Source organism: Ischnura elegans, chromosome 3 (genome assembly GCF_921293095.1).
Source record: "Ischnura elegans chromosome 3, ioIscEleg1.1, whole genome shotgun sequence".
Classification (NCBI taxonomy): Eukaryota; Metazoa; Arthropoda; class Insecta; order Odonata; family Coenagrionidae; genus Ischnura; species Ischnura elegans.
Genome location: NC_060248.1, coordinates 5,861,635 through 5,878,302, shown reverse-complemented (window position 1 = coordinate 5,878,302; position 16,668 = coordinate 5,861,635). Strand labels below are relative to the sequence as shown.

Here is a 16,668-nt window from a genome sequence, read left to right as displayed (position 1 = left end):
TCATAACACCAAAAACAATGTATTTTTCCAAAATATGTACAACATGTAAATATAAATATATTATAAATTATACATACATCTGTGAACCTATGATTATTATAATTCACCTCCCAATTTTACTAAGTAGGTTATCATCATTTCAGGAGTTTTCTCCAGAATATCCCATGATTTCAATGGCACAGTACATGCAAAATGCCAATCAATGTCATTAATCTCTGCACTATGATTCAATTTGAAGGGAAATAATAATCATACTAGCATAGTGTGCTATCTGATTTTTCTGACAGACAGAGACACTTATCAATACAAATTTGTACATATGCACACTCATGAATGTACACACAATAAATGTCCCAAGGGTTTGGGTAATGAGCTCCTGATGGGTCATTCAAGAATTCCAGCCTCTGTTAATGAAATTCTAAATCAGGTGACACTTTTTTACAGACTAACTCAAAAGATTCAGTTAAAATCGACCCCCTTTGCCTTCTATGAGATCACGACGTTTCACTATTGTGGTGGATCACATTGACAGGGGGTATAATATGCATGTTATATTTCTGTTCAAAAATGTGACACACTTCTTTCATTGCTGAGATTGACATAGATTTTCAAGTTGAAAAGAGGCATAAAATTTTAAGGTAAGTCCAGTAAGTCTACCCAGGGTGGAGCAGAAGAATGTTCGATGTACAGCAATAATGTAGAAAGAAATGACATTGATTTTGTTACTGGCCTACTTGTGCAACATCCATTCAAATTTGGCGCACAGAGCAATACTACAGGTATATATGGTCTCCAATAAAAAAACACCAACAAAGGTAAGGCTCTCCTAAAAAGAGCTTTTAAATTCACATAAAACTTGAAAAAATAACATCCAACATAATGCGCAATACACACCAACAAAAACAGTTCAAAAATTCTGTTTAATGTGGCAACTTCAATGAATTGTGTTGGAAGTGTTTCTGGTAATTTCCTTGACCTGTGTTGTCCAAAACCATTCTTATTGGACTAAAATGACCAGAAAATATAAAACTGAGAGGTCATTGAACTGTAGAATTTTGTGAGAGAGGCACATTTAGCAATGGTCCAGAGGAGGAGAACATTTTCCTCAATCATCACATAATGCACATCCCCTCAATGACAGCCACCATGGCAGGTGGATTTTGTACTTTGGTGCAGTTGTGCACTCCACTGCAGGAGAGGAGAGGACGATGGCAGTGAGACGATTCAGGGGGTGCCTTTGCACGCAACATTCGTGGGCACCCCTGTCACGCATGCAGACAGACGTGGGAGTGGGCATGCACAATCATCATCACGGGAAATGATAGCCGTGCAATCGAGGGAAGGAGCAGAAGGCATCAAAAGTGTATGAAATGCCCCAATGCGAATGAGTGAGTGAGTGGAGAAGAGCACACTACTATGTATAAGGGGAATTGGTACGTCCTCACACACACAACGTCTTCATCAACAACGATGACTACCTCTCAACACTGCACCTCTTTCGAACAACACTAGCTGCTCTTAGCCACGTGAGTGCCATGTGCGGTGGCGGCTGCCGTCAAACCCAACGCCTTCCTACCTGTCGTCAATGCGTGCGTAGCCGCACCTTTGGCAGCAGGCCTCTGATCTGTTGGAATAACGCAGATGTAAGTTACGAGAGAAGACACTCAAGAGGGTGGATGTCCATTTGAGCATACACCTGCTAGCACACACAAACACCACCAATTACTCACTGAACACAGAGATAGATCTCAACAGAGTTGAGAAGCGAGCACCAGGAAAGAATCATACATATGACAATCAAAATGATTAACCCACTGACTCACATCTATCGGACAAATTCCAAAGTGACACAAAATCCTCATGTAAATTTGTGCAATCAGGCAATCATTATTTACTGTTTTTTTGCGCCCTCCCCCTCGTGAGATGCCATGCTAATGGCTCAACCACCTTTCCCCTCCTAATTCAAGTCATTTATTGTCATGAGCCACTCAGGCCCATGAAATATTTTACAATAACACAACAATTCAGGAAAATCAATTAATAGAGGTACAAAAAACCACAGCAACAAGGCTCAATAAATGGAAATACCAAGAAAAGGGAAAAAAATCTATACATACCTATACAAACACACACACACACACACTTGCATCTCGAATGCAGATACTCGAGAATCCAGCCACACAAAAGAGATTTTTCAAATTGTGTACTTGAAAGGTAAATACGTTAATCTGTGTTTTATTTATTAAAAAGACATAATTTGCTTGATTGTTTTTTTAACTAAGACTAGTAAGGCTAGTGCAAAAGGCAAATAAGAATATAGTCTAGAAGTCAATGAGAAAATCGAACATCAAAATACTTAAATACTTCTAAAAATTTATACACAATATTTGTGGAGACCCCCACATGAGTGTGGGTGAGATAAACTTGACCCCCTCCCTCCCTAAATGTAATTAATGGACACCCAAACAAAAGACTTCATGGACACACATTCTAACATTTGCGGCTTTATTTGTGGGAATGACATACATAGAATTGTCGCCACCATCATCAAAAATAAAGATAGATGAACTTAACAAAGTGAATTTTCATTTCCCAATGTGTATACATTTTCTCAAAGTAAGATAAAAGAATATGGAGTCAGGAAATTATCATTTCAGTGCGGATGTTAATGGTTTTATACTACATCTTCATCAATAATCTCAAAATCTTGGCAAAGATTGAATAATTTTATACTACATACGTGTGCTGCAACAATGATACCTAAAGAACAAAAAACTAATTTTCATAATGGATACAATATGAACAGAAATTTTTCCCTGAGGTGACACTGGTTCCCACCAACTAACATATCGCATATATAGATGGAAAAAAACACACATATACATATGTAGTAATAGCTACCCTGTGTGTGTGCGTGATGATTTGATTAGAGATGGAGCACAGTCTATTTATTCAACAACATTTTTGATCCTTTTTTCAACCCCTTCCACACACCTCAGCACTACAGAAAGAGCACTCCAGATCATCAGCATTAGGAATAACATTTCAAATAAACAGATGGCTATCAGATTAGTCACACAAATCAACACGACCGTTCAACAATTCCAAGATTGGATTGTTGCAACTCTCTTCTCTCCACGCTCCTACACTTTGCTAATTTTTTCACATTAACACATTTGCTGTGGAGCAGAATCTCCCTTCCCAGGATTATTCAGACTGTGTTGGCATCCACTGCAGTGGCCCACGCTTAGGCTCACCTTCTAGCCACTGCCTTGACGACAAGAGGAGTGGGTGGGGGGGCAGCCACTGTTTGGACCCACTGCAGCCAGGGACAACACTAGATTGAGAGCGCCTTCATTGTGAGGCCCTTCCATCACGCTACCTCTCCAAGTGCTCACTGCTGTCTCTCCATGCTGCTACATAATCCCTGTACATATAGGGATGCCAAGGGCCACCTGACCAAGTCTCAACCACGCCAGGGGCCACACAAAGGGTCATTTGATGTATGACCCACGTAGTACCAATCCCATTTTTTTCAACTTCAGTAGTTGAACTCTATTCTAAAGTGACGTCAGTACTGGGGTCATAAAACACAGGGATTATGCATCGTAGACTGAATAGCGCATACGTGAGATTGCTCCAATCATGAGTGGTAGGCTGAGTTCCTGCTGGTCAGCCATTGTGCATGGCACCATCCAATCTAATAGGAGTGCAACCCACCAATGGGTCACCACCCCTAACTTCCAGTCACACCACATAGGTTACCATCTGTATAATAGACACACCTAGTTTCAATTCCCATATTGCTAAATGACAAAAACCACAAAATAATGAACAATTTGCATTTGTGCAGAGCAGAAGTTGGGTTTGACCCACTATGTAGTGAGTCACACAGTGGTAGCAAATGTCTCAAGAGGACCTACTCCCACTCAACTGGTCTCTCTTTATGAATTTTTCTGGTTTTTATGAATTTTCCTGGTTAAAAATTTACGCTTTCATGCTCAAAACTATAGACAGGGCTTATAGAATCAACCCATGTCAACATTTTCCAGTATCTCAAATTAAACCCACAAACAGCACAGCAGGGGTTGGATCTGATGTGGGTAAATGCTCAGTTATCCGTACCCTCCTCCCCCTATCCTCCCCATTAGCCTCGATCATATGAACCCCAATCAGTCAGTCGGCCTAAAGACATACGAGTGGTTGAAGTTTAATTGTAAGTGTTAATTAGTACTTCTACCTAGTCAGACCTTAGAGAGTAGCTCTATATTCCTTGCATGGTCACCAAATTGATCACTTTTTCTGACAGCACAATTTTTTGCGTTGTGCCCAATGGGTGAAGTTGGTGGGGCTGGGAGGGAGCCACGAGCAATGGAAGCTTGCTTAAGTGACGACAGAACAAATCAAGAATTTCAATATTATTAGTAATTAGTAATGAACCACCAAGAGGATTACGATCAACAAGGAAAAAAATTGAGCAAAAAATCGGAAAAGAAAAAAATCAGCAGTGTACTACTAGTTCACTTTATAGCAATCGCGGTCACCTCTTTCAACAGTAGCAGCAAGATAATAAAAGGTCAACAATTTTTATTTTAACGGCAGCTAAACGTCATAGGATTACAAATACAATTCAGTTAACGTCACCGATAGTCACTAGGCAAATGAATGGAAACCTGGCATGAGGGCACAGATCTGTACAAAAGATCCACCACATTAATGCCAGCGTAGCTCCTTGAGGGTGAAGTCTCAGTCAGCAAATCAGGTTACCTATCATGGATCTGGGGCAGTGCCAATAGCTCGCTGGAGTCAGGTACTAGACTGATTGGTGATGTGCCAACGCTAGGCAGAGATCTTGCATAGGCACACACAGGTGGGATATAAAGGAAATTTTTAAAAATAAATTCATAGCTAGCACTATCTCTCTGTAGACATTCTCCTATCTCCCTCAAACGGAACTCAAATGTCTCTAAAAGCAGCCATAATGTAAAGCAAAAGGCAACAAAAATATTAAAAGGGGAATACAGTATAATAAACGATTGTAAGAACATCCTTCAACACATCAAATCATGCCATAAATTAAAATCTGAATAAAACTAAGATATAAAAATAATTTGAATGAATAAATGCTTTATCATAGTAATTAGTGATAATAAGTGAATATGTTACAAGTGAGTAAACTACAGAATACCTTCTTTTTACTTTACTGGGGGAACGAGCTTCATTTCGAATGGGCATGCGGGAAAAGGGGTGTGAAATACAGCCCAAAATTTCTGGCTTTACTTTGTAGAACCAAAATATTGGACAATAAAATTCATTTTAATGATATTCAACCATAATCATTAATATTCAATGACCATAATCGCCTCCATTCGCAATTAAAACCATCTCCTCAATCTCATAATCCGATTAGCCCACCCTAGTTCATTCTGCCATTTTGACTTCCCACTTGACCAGTCCGAAAAAAAGAGCACAGGACCAGTGCTCCAGAGCACTTCCGTCATCAATCATTTCATTTAATATTGATAACTTTCATTACAAAAGAAGAGAATATTTCCTACAGTAATCGTTGCACATATGTATTTTGTTTTTAATCTCAAATATGAGAACACCCATCAGACCCTTGTGCATCCCCCCAGAAAAGTCCTCCATTCACCCCTACTTACAAATGGTGGTGAAAGCAAAAAACTCACAAACCCTTAAATGTGCAAGCAACTCTCAAAAGAATAAAGTTGGACGCCATGAGATCGGAAAGTAATATATGCATTCTTTTAATCTTTTTCTCACTGCCGGTCACGGCAAAACAAATAATTACAATTATGAATTACTTTTGGAGTAATGATAAGGACCACCAATTTTCCACCACCGATCGCAGGGGGCGGAAAGTGGTTGCTGTTGTTTGCATAGGCGTGGATGAGGAGACGCATACATTGTTCACATAGGCACAATGTCAGCTGTGTGTAGCTTGCCAAGGTAGAAGAACGTCACTCAGCCAAGTGCAATTCAAGCTATTACTGTTTACCAGGTCAGAAAATACGGAAGAAAAGTGCCCATCAAAGGAGGTTTTGGGTGCTCCCTATTGTGGCACGAAGAACATTGAAAGCCGCTTTAGTGACCATATTTACTGAACCACGCGCTGATGAATATAATTTGTTCAGTTATTTTCCCAGTGTCAAATAGACTATCCATAGCAAAAAGACGCACCTTCAAGCCTGTTCTAATTCTACTGACAAATCTACTTGGCCCGCATCAGCCATCTGCACAAACCTGTACGCCCGCAGATGATCCATGGGGCACAGGGGCCACGTGGATGCCTCCTTCATGTGTGGACCGTCCGCACTTATGTGTAAGCTTCCATTAATGTCAATGAAACCTTATCCAGCCGCATTACACGGACCGTCCATGTGAAACGGGCCTAGTGGTGAATAGATAGATATCGTTCGACGTGGGGGACCGAAAATGATTGAGGAAAACTCTGATTACCCTTAATTTCCCCCTTGAAGCACCTCAAAAAATAGAAAATGGCAGAAAAAAAATCGACTTTTGGGGTACCTTACGTCACGCATTCAGCTATTGCTCCCGAACCATTCCACTCATCGGAAAGATCATCACCGATTCGAATACTGCAAGGATGCAGGCTTCCCCTGATGTCAGTTTTGTTTCTCTATGCCCAATGACATCTCGCAATGACGTATCATAGTTGAAAAAGGATCGAAATTTCTGTTAAAAAAATAGTAAAAAAAAACTGGGTCTCGTCAGTGATTTCAACGACAGTACCGCATGCCTCTGGCTGATTGCATACCACCAATACACCAACATTCAAAAAATTATTTACACCACTTTTCAATCTCAGCTCATTCAGGATGAACCAACAAGATGGAACTTGCTTTTGAAAATGATGAAGCGTCTTCTGGAACAGAAGCAAGAAATAACATTAGCTGCATTAGTCTAACCTGAGTTTTAATGTTGACATAACTCCACCACAGTGTGATGCTATCTAACAATCGATTAACGTTCTGGATGTTTTTGAAGGAGCAACATTCCTTGCTAGTGGAAGTGCAGTCACACTTTCTCAAGTTTTCCCCTTCGTAAATGGCATTATTAATGTCCTAAAAACTAAGAAGGCACAGGGTTTTGTCAATCATTTGCTGTTTTCCATTAAAAGTCAGTGTGAATTTCTGGAAAAAGATCAATTATCCACTTTTGCCACAATTCTTGATCCACAATTCAAAATCAGTGTAATAAAGTTGAGATGATAAAAAATTAATTGGCTTTAGAGATGACAAGTCCGTCTAAGCAATGTCACCCAACAAAAACAGATACCTTCGGAAAAGTGCAACTGAAAATAGCTGATGTAGAGGAAAACAATCAATGTGGGGGATTTTTTCAAACTGATTTTTAAACAGCTGATTTTTAAAATGTATTTGATGCATTCCTTTTTATTTATACAATCATCAAGTGAAATAAAAGAATAACATGTACTATGCTTTGTGCATTTCTAGTATTAGAGGTATTAGAAATTTGAGATATTTGAATATTCAAGCCGTGATTTAATATTCGAATTCGATATTTGAATTCAAGTATGTACAATCTGCTATTTGACCCATCTCTACTTTCCACCCAATCAACACACTTGCCCACCTGACGCTGTCCCAGCAGACACTTCATCACGTTCCTCCATCCCTCTCCCTTGCCACTGCAGTGTAATCACATTAACCCCCCGAGTGTGCATAAACTGGAGCAGTTTCTTGACTGCCTCTAGTGCTGTAGCAATGAAACCCAAGTAATTTGAATTTTGACAATGCATTCACATCTGTAGTTTTAGAAAAACTTTTTTCACCATCCATTATTTTACTTTAAATGGAGTAGCACAACTTGAGCATTTTATTTATCTTAGACGTCTCCCAGGCCATGATACAAATTCATACTGTAGGCAAGAGACAATAATCTTTCTTAAGTTTATTGAGATGGCTGGATAGGTGCGTGAAATGTGTATGTTAAGATTGGATCAACCATTTGTAGTAACGTGTGATGAGGGTATCATAGTTCACTGGAAAATTTGGAATTATCATGGAGCTCCTTCACAGAGTAGACGCGAATAAAGATATGGATAAATACACGTACACACGGTGAAAACTTAGCAGACATAACACTGAAATTAAATACTAATTGATGACTAATGTTTTGAAGCTTTGGAAAACGGTGGACGGAAAACGGACTTCAGTAAAGTAGACCAGTCCCAACAATTGTGCATCCCTCTTCTTAAGTAATGTCATCTCAACATGTACTCATATTGTAGAAATGGGAGATTAAACAAACAGCTCTAATTACTCTTTCTATTGGTACTAACATAGCCTTTCCTGCCAAGCATGAATGAATACGAAGGAAAAATTAATGCTCACGTAATATGAGACTTGGGCCACCGGTGAGATTTAACAGTAGAAAAAACATCACAGAATAAGATTCTGTTGAGTGCAAATACTTCATGCATACTTGTTCACTCTATGTGTGCAAATACCTATAAGCTTGTACACTGACTAGGGAAGATGAAAAGGTCGATCGAATGAGGGCTTTCCCTCAAACGAGGTAGGCAATGGAAAATCGGGTTTCCACGGAAACCAGGGGTGCAAATGCAGAGATGCACACACACATACACACAGAGCGTGGGGTTACGTACTTTGCGTTGGCCCCCCGCGTTGTTGTTGCTCCTGAGTGGCCGGTGCGCTCACGCTAAAGGCAACTTTGCTGCAATTGTTGGCAAGACAGAGATGGGAGAATGAGAGAAAAGGACAGACATTAAACCAATGCACTGAACGCTGCCAAAGATTTGAAAGCTCCAACTGCAAACAAAAATACCACGACAAATTTGCAGGTGCTCAAGAGACAAAACAGCCAACCCAGAATATCCTCATGTGAGGGCTTCAACCATTCACGGGTATGGGTATTTATGAGGAGAATGGATCATCGTTTAACTTGGTCCATCTTCATAGTGTTCATTGAGAGGCGATTCAAAAATTACTTCAGAGTTAGAGGTTTTCGAGGGGAATAGTTTCGTTTTCCAGTGGAGTGCTCCCATGTCCTAAACAAACACATTTTTGGCTAAATATTCCTCATCGGAGGAAATTACTGCACAAAGGAAAAGTTGTTAAATCAATGGGGAATTTTCACATTTTTTAAAAACTCCGTCTAAATGTAGTATACCTCTAGGAAATAATATCTACCGGGCGAAATTTCAATACAAGCGGTAGTTTTCGAGATATTAAAGGTCAAAAAGTAGGAGTGGGGGGTGCGAGCGAAAGTAGTGTGTCCAAGAGGAGTGACGTCATTTCTCCCCAAACAGGGTTGCTAGCGTCCGAGGCGTGGAGTTAGGAGATTGTTGCGGTATGCCTACGCCAGCAAGACTTTGTGTTTAACTAAGTGAAGTGCTTTTATGTCGAATTATAAATATTGCGTGGTGCCTATTTGTTCAAATACATCACGAAATTCTAACAAAATATTCGTCGTTATGTCGACTAATGAAGCGAGAAGAATGTAGAGGATTAAGGCGATGAACGATCTGTCGACGAAAACGACGGGATTTTTTCGTGAAGATCACTTTAAGTAAATACAACAGGTTTATGTTGAGAAATGACTTGAGCATGTGGTGCGGAGGACGTGCAGTTTCCCTGTTCGCGCAGTGCCCGCCTGTCACTTGCATGGTGTTTTTGCTGAGCTACCATAGGTTGAAAAAAAAACGGCCGTCGTAGTATCCGATGTCTTATAATTATTGTATTTTTTGAATTTATCAATGATTAATCATGATAAGAATACTTTAAGGGTACATACAGTAGGTCAAGGGCACAGCTAGGAATTAAGGCTAGGGGGGGTTTCAGGCGCAACTAATACTGGGAAGCCTGGGGGTATGGCTTACCCGCCAGGGTGGGAGCGGGAGGTGCGGGGGCCTTCCGCCAGAAAATATTTCAGATAAATGGTATATTTTATTAATCCTTACACTATTCTACAAGTAATATTAATCCGACTATGTAAAATAGATTAAACTTAAAAATTTCTCTGAGCTCTGGGGTTGGGGGGGTTTATCCCCGAAACCCCCCCTCGCTGCGCCACTGCAGTAGGCTACCCGAAAACACTCTCTCCGAAATCAATTGATTAACATGCGTAGTATTCCTATCTTAAATCCCTCAAAACCATATTTGCTACCTGGGAGCGTAAGAAGTGTAAGAAACTCACTGATATATAACCACTACTTCCCCCAATCAACTGACTTTGTGCCACAGGAGGAAATACAACCTGAGGAAGAGGTGGAAAGTCGAAGTCAGGAAAAGTCCTGCCAATTGAAGCCAGAAACAAAAACTGTTGGTATTCAGAAAAAATACCTGTTTCTGCCAATGCTGCTACTTCTCCTATGAAGTTCTTCCGCCTGTAAAAGCTAAATGGTATTGCAGCTAGTGAGATTAGCAATTCAACTACTGAAGAAGAGTGTGATAAGTGATTCCTCCTTTGGCGGCAGCAGCAGCAGCTCTGACATGGAATCAGACAGGGAGATATGTAGCCAAAGGGCCAAGTATACTTCGTTTTTTATGGAAAAAAGCCAGCGTTGTAATCAAGGATAGCCAGTGAAAATTATTTTATTGTCAATTTACTATCAGGAAAGACTGGGCTACTTGTCATGGTTATGTTAAGGAAAATTAGACTCAACGAATCCTTCAATATTTTAGCCTAGAAGATCTTAATGTCTCACCCTCGACAGCGGCACGATATTTCTCTGCTTCCATTATTCCGGTGGTTAGTTTTTTGAAAAATCTAGTTTTTTGGGTTGTCAAAAATAAGATGTTGCTTAATATATCAATTCCCTTTCCTGCTCGCTATTCGCATATAGTGTCAATTATTGATTGTTTAGAAATAGAATTGAAAAGCCAGATAACCTAATTTGGCAAAGTTTAACCTGAATAGGAGTATAAAAAAATAGATCAGTCCTCACTGCAGTGAATGACATACAAGGGATTTTCTCTTGTAAAGATCAGTTTTTTACTGCGATAAGTATATCAAACTACGCTTATTTTATTACGCTGCGAAAGGTACAATGCTAAAATTAACCGAAAAAAGTGAATTGCGAAGGAAAATCTAATTCGGTTTTTTTTTAGAGCAATCAGTGCATTATAATGCTGATAGTAAAGAAAAATAGAAAGTATGTTTCTTAAAGGCAATTATTTCAAAGGAATCTGCTTTTAACACTACTGAAAAATTAATGGAATGTTTACAGCTCAAATATTTCTATCTAAACTCAATCAAAAAATAACATAAATCATATGATTCTTCTTTAGGAAATTTCATTTCGAGAGGTTATGCTGGCCGGGCAATAGATAGTTTCATTCTCATACACTGAATTTCTTGAGCGAATTCCAAAAGGCTGTGGGGTAATGGCAGATCGCGGCTTCAAACAAACTATTCACTCATTCAGTGGTAAAATTTGAGAGTTAATTAGACCACCAAGTGTTTACAAGAATGTAAAGATCTCTAAAGATGAAGTTAAGCCAACTAAGCAAACAGAAAGCTTTAGGATACATGTTGAGAGAGTAAAAAGAAAGGTCAGGGAATATTGTGAGAATAGCTTGTCCTTCATTCCTGCATTGATAACCATTTGGTGCAAAAAGCAGGCTTAGAGGATAGCTTTAAAAGACAAAAATTTCTACAGAAACGATATTCGGGTTCTGCCACAATGATGGGGAAAATTTATATGTAGCGTCGATACATACTTTGAACGATTCATTTAAAACAATTTTTTCAATATAAAGTTGTATTTTTCAAAACAAAAACAGCGAGAACTTAGTTGCGCACCTCATACTATTTAACATAAATGATTGAATTTTGTGACAAGTTTGCCAAATAACTTGATTATTTTATAAGCATCTTATAGAAGTTTCATAGCTAACATTAAAAGCTGCATTATCTCGTGTTTGTCGTTAACCAGCCATTATAAAAGCGCATAACCTGTCAAAACCTGCACGCACTTCAGACAGTATGCACACAGAACACACCTTAAAACTATACAAAATATGATGTGCATAATGTGCTCAGAAAAATTACCTTAAATTTGTGCACAGAAAGCATTTCACAACATACTTAATCAAAAAGCTGATATCATATCGAAAGCAAAAAATCATAACTCATATCATATGAACTGTATTTGCACTAACTAAATGCATCAATATTTCATGCAGAAATTTTCAACGGAGGCCGAGTTGCTACTTCTGTATTCGTAAAAGCTGGTCCCGTAATGGCATAATAAACTAGAAAAACTCACCGCAAAGCCTTCACTTCTTTAAATTCTGCAGCCAAAAAGCCCGGGTTACTTTTAAAATATAATGCCATCATTAAGGAATCCACCTTTGGGAGATTATCTCAACAGCCTTACAAGAAACCGTCTTCCATTTCGCAAATATTCGATATATTCTTTTTCTACGAATATAGAAAATGGATGAAAAATATTTTACGTGACTAAATAACGTCATAAAATGTCTCAGAGAAAACACGGATTGAAAAAATACCGAGATATTCACTTAATCAACGACTGCTTCATTGTAGCTTCTGCAGCCGTGCATGCAAAACGAAAACGCCGTAGGGAGAAATGACGTCACCAACAATGAGAGCTAACTTCGCGTTTGCAGACAGATTTCACTGTTTTAAATGCATTTTAATGATAAAATCAATAGTTTACGAGAAGTTTGATTGGTGAAAATGGATTCCTGGTGAACATTGCTATAAGAATAAGGTATTATTTCGATGAAAAAAATTTCATGCAACTTCCCCATTTAATGCTTCTTGATTGAAACTTTCACAGCTCATGAGGACAAAATTGACATACGATTGGTGTATGCATTGTGATGCCAAACACGTGCTTTGGCAGGACAATTCCTCACCTACAGCTGGACACACATTCACTCATTGTAGAAATGATGTTAATGGGTATAGATTGAACTTTTTAAGAAGTTATGATAGAATATTTATGAAACATGTGAGGTGGCTTAAACCACAATTGTGCTGATAATGAGCAGGAACGAGACTGATGCTACGACAGAGACGGCCACAGGAAACATACGTTCAACATGCATTCAAGGAAAACTAGGAAATATCCCACCAAGAGAGGATGGAAGAATCACAAACAATGAGATAGTGACCATTGGCTGCTATGCTGGCATCATCCGTTGCAGTGATGCGTAACCAAGGTTTTCTGAGATAGTGTACAGGAGGAAACAAATGATGAATGTGTTGAGATTCAGGGATTTCAATCTATGCTACAGTACAATTAAAAAAAAGCCACTTAATCAAATAGATAAAAGATTATAGTATTTAAAGAGAAGCTACCATTAAAAAAGTTACATTCAGCAGCAGACAGCCCCCTCTTCAACCAGCCCGCAGAACACAGAATACATACACACCCACAAATTTTTAAACTCATCTGAAAGCTCTGCAGTAATGAAGCACTTCACATTCTATGCAGCAAAAAATATAGCTATGTGTTTTGAAGTAGCAAGGCAAATATTTACCATGGGGTGAAGATACTCAATCTTATTTATGAAAGATTACTAAAAAAGAAGTACTATAAAAGTAAAGAGTTTTTCCCTATTATGCAGGTACTATACATTGTGTATGGCCAGGACTTTGCCAGCATTTCCATATCAAGAGATGTACAAAGAGATAAAGAGATGTACAATGGATCAAGGTTGATGAGGTGAGATGATGAGTAAAATAATACACAATTAATTTTATCGTCCGTGGGTAAATACACTTGCAGGGAGTCATTGTAGTGTTAGAGGGTGTCATAATTGTCGGTTAAGACTCCACTTGTGAGTACCATTGACTCCAACGATAAGTACCTAATTTAAGCCCAGACTACCTGATAAATGTGTGCAAACATCTTTCTCCCAACTTTTGGTACAAAATGAAAAGAAAATATACTCTGCAGCTGAAATTTTGGCAAATTCATTGCCTCCATTGAGGTCCTGAAATTGGAACATCTCCTATATTGGAAAGTAACCGATTATAATTAAAGGAAAAGAATCAGTCATCATGTATGATTTAGAATGCTTGAAGTTTTGCCCTGTTTGCCGATGTAATTTCAAAGTCAAAGAAGGATATAAATTTGCCAATATGTAGGCTGTGAAATCGATTAACTATTCACACTGGACCAAAACTCAAGAGAGAGACATGTCAAGGGAAGAGCAGACATTCAGGAATGAAATTGCACTGAATACCAACTTTCAATTGAGTACGAGGCCTGACTTCCATTCCCTGCAAGGCAATCTGCTCACTCCATTAAATCCTAATGATCATTCCAGAATCCTTATGATTCCAGTCATTTGTTGCGATAATTTTGGAGGACGTGGCATGTGCGTGAAACCACTGGTTACACTGCACCCGCTGAGCTCCATCTCGTACAGCAATCAAAGTGCATTGCAAATTGATTGAAGAGAGGAGTTATAATACAAACTTTTGGGAAAAAATAAATATCCAAAGGATATATCGATATATTTTGGAGAACTGTTCATTTGCTTCATGACTTTGTAGCACTATAGAAAATATGTCCGGTTGAGACCTTCCTCGCATAATAAACCCTCACACATGCAGTTTGTAGATGATAAATTATGCATTAGCTACGGCATTATTCACCCCATGGAAGATACGACAGGGTTTATTTCACAGTCGGAAAGTCTAGTATGTATCCTTTATTTTCTTGTCATTGTCTATCCTTCTTTATACCTTGGAATGACACAACTTCTCAGCATTTCAAAACCCAGAGGTGACTCATCAGGTGTAGTGCCACTTCACATATTTTGAGAGTTTTAATGACAATATTTTTCTCAAACTTAACAAAACTTTCACCATGATATTTGTTTGTTTACCGTACATATGGCATGCGTTTCCCTTAGCTTTAATTTGTTGGCTGCAGTCAATTACCTACCACCCAAGTCAGGTTTGACAAGATAGCAGACATGCTCAAGGCCAGGGGCGGATCCAGGATTTTGTTCTGGGGGGGGCACAAGGATATCTCGTAATACAAAACGAACGCAATGATAATGGGACCATATTAAAAATCTCACATATTTTTGAGGGTCTGGGGGGGGCACGTGCCCCCGTGTCCCCCCCCTGGATCCGCCAATGTAATGGGCCCTACGTAAGGAAGGAATGGACCATTTTTCTCACAGCTTAGGGCTTACTTCCATCAAGGAACGACATTTTTGGCTCCCTGAAGACTTGTCGCCACATCAAGGACCACGCATTAAAGGAACAGCAAAAAAAAATATTATGTACCTTCCAACAGCAAGCGGCTGAAAAACAATCATCCAAACATTTACAATAGAGAGTGGGGAATAAGTTGTGAAAGAGACCAGTGCTCCCATTTAAGATCCCTTCTTTCAATTTCTAATGCAATTTGAGGGGATGGTGAACGTATCAAAGTGCTTTGTTTATAGTGCTGGTGCTGCTCACCTGAATCTCACGACTGTCTTGCCAAGGGGGTCCGTTGAGTCTGCATGCTGAAAGGCCATCTCAGCATCGCCCACGGGGAACACCTTGCCCACGACTGGGATCACGCGGCCACTCTCAATGAGGCTGCCAAACTGAAGCAGAGCCTCCCTGGCCACACCCCCCTCCATCCAGCCCACGCTGCGTCCGTCCACGTCCAGCGAACTCTGAAAAAATAGACCAATCATTAGAGCCACTCTCCCCACTGACAACGAACAAGAGGCAAATCAGGAGACCTCATTCAGCCTTGTTCATTGGGTAGTTTTTGGAGACCCAAAATATGGCGATAGTTAGGGACCCTGAAAAGTGGTAAATTAATGTGAGGGAAAGCTGCATAAAAATCATAGCCCAAATCATGCCAGAATCACACATGTCTTTCTCCAGCGGTGAAAAAAATTATTAAGTATTTCTCAATTTAATGTAGTAAAGAATCATATTGGAAACATGAAATGACTTATTTTATTTTATCTATGGATGGTTAGCAAAATACTCCAATAGAGATATCTCCAATATGTAGGGTGAAACAAAGGTGAGTTGAGAGCGATTTGGGTGAGAGTGGATGTGGTGATGCGTGGGTTGCCTATGGCAAATTCCCTTGGCACTGCATCGTACTTAGTGGCCCTGAAAAGTGGAAAAAATAAAGCCACCCAATCTACAGCTTGTCCAAGGCAAATCCCCTCGTCACAGCAAGTTCTATCTGTAATGTTTACAGGACCCTAAAATGATGTAAAAATAGTCAAGGAAAAGCTACCTATAAAAACATAAAAGCAACAGTAAGTACGACTTCTAAAAGAGCTCTAAGTTCACAAAAAAGGAGTTAAAATAAAAAGACACTAATTAAACAGTAGTAACTAGTTTGTGTTGATAAAATATTCTGAAACTTTTTGGCATAGTCTAGTGGGATATGTACTTATTCTGATCAACAGTAACTCCAATCAAAGTATAGACGAGGGAGACACCATTTCACCCAGAATTACAGAGAATAGGAAATATCTATCTGTCAATACATACAACTCTTTCATAAGCACCTTCCTGCCAAGATGACACCACTGCACCATATTCAAAATTACATTATTGCAAATTTTTTTTGAAAAATTTCTTTTAGGATAGGATGGATTTTTAGGATGCACACTGCATCATATGGAAATA

The 16,668-nt window shown here is 39.2% G+C and overlaps 1 protein-coding gene across 4 annotated transcripts in view; it reads right to left on the bottom strand.

Annotated features, from left to right (window-relative positions):
* Window positions 1-16,668, bottom strand: part of LOC124155372 (reticulon-4-interacting protein 1 homolog, mitochondrial-like) — a 62,845-nt gene that overhangs the window by 22,658 nt on the left and 23,519 nt on the right. Inside the window, exons 10-12 of one of the 4 annotated variants that reach the window (XM_046529131.1) lie at window positions 15,484-15,686; window positions 8,675-8,742; window positions 1,479-1,624 (exon numbers count right to left, since the gene is read on the bottom strand). In XM_046529131.1, coding sequence (XP_046385087.1) covers window positions 1,509-1,624; window positions 8,675-8,742; window positions 15,484-15,686 — 387 coding nt within the window. In that variant the 3' untranslated portion in view covers window positions 1,479-1,508. Of the gene's footprint in view, window positions 1-1,478; window positions 1,625-8,674; window positions 8,743-15,483; window positions 15,687-16,668 lie in introns of those variants that run through there. The other 3 variants (XM_046529132.1, XM_046529134.1, XM_046529133.1) reach the window with 3 other exon arrangements.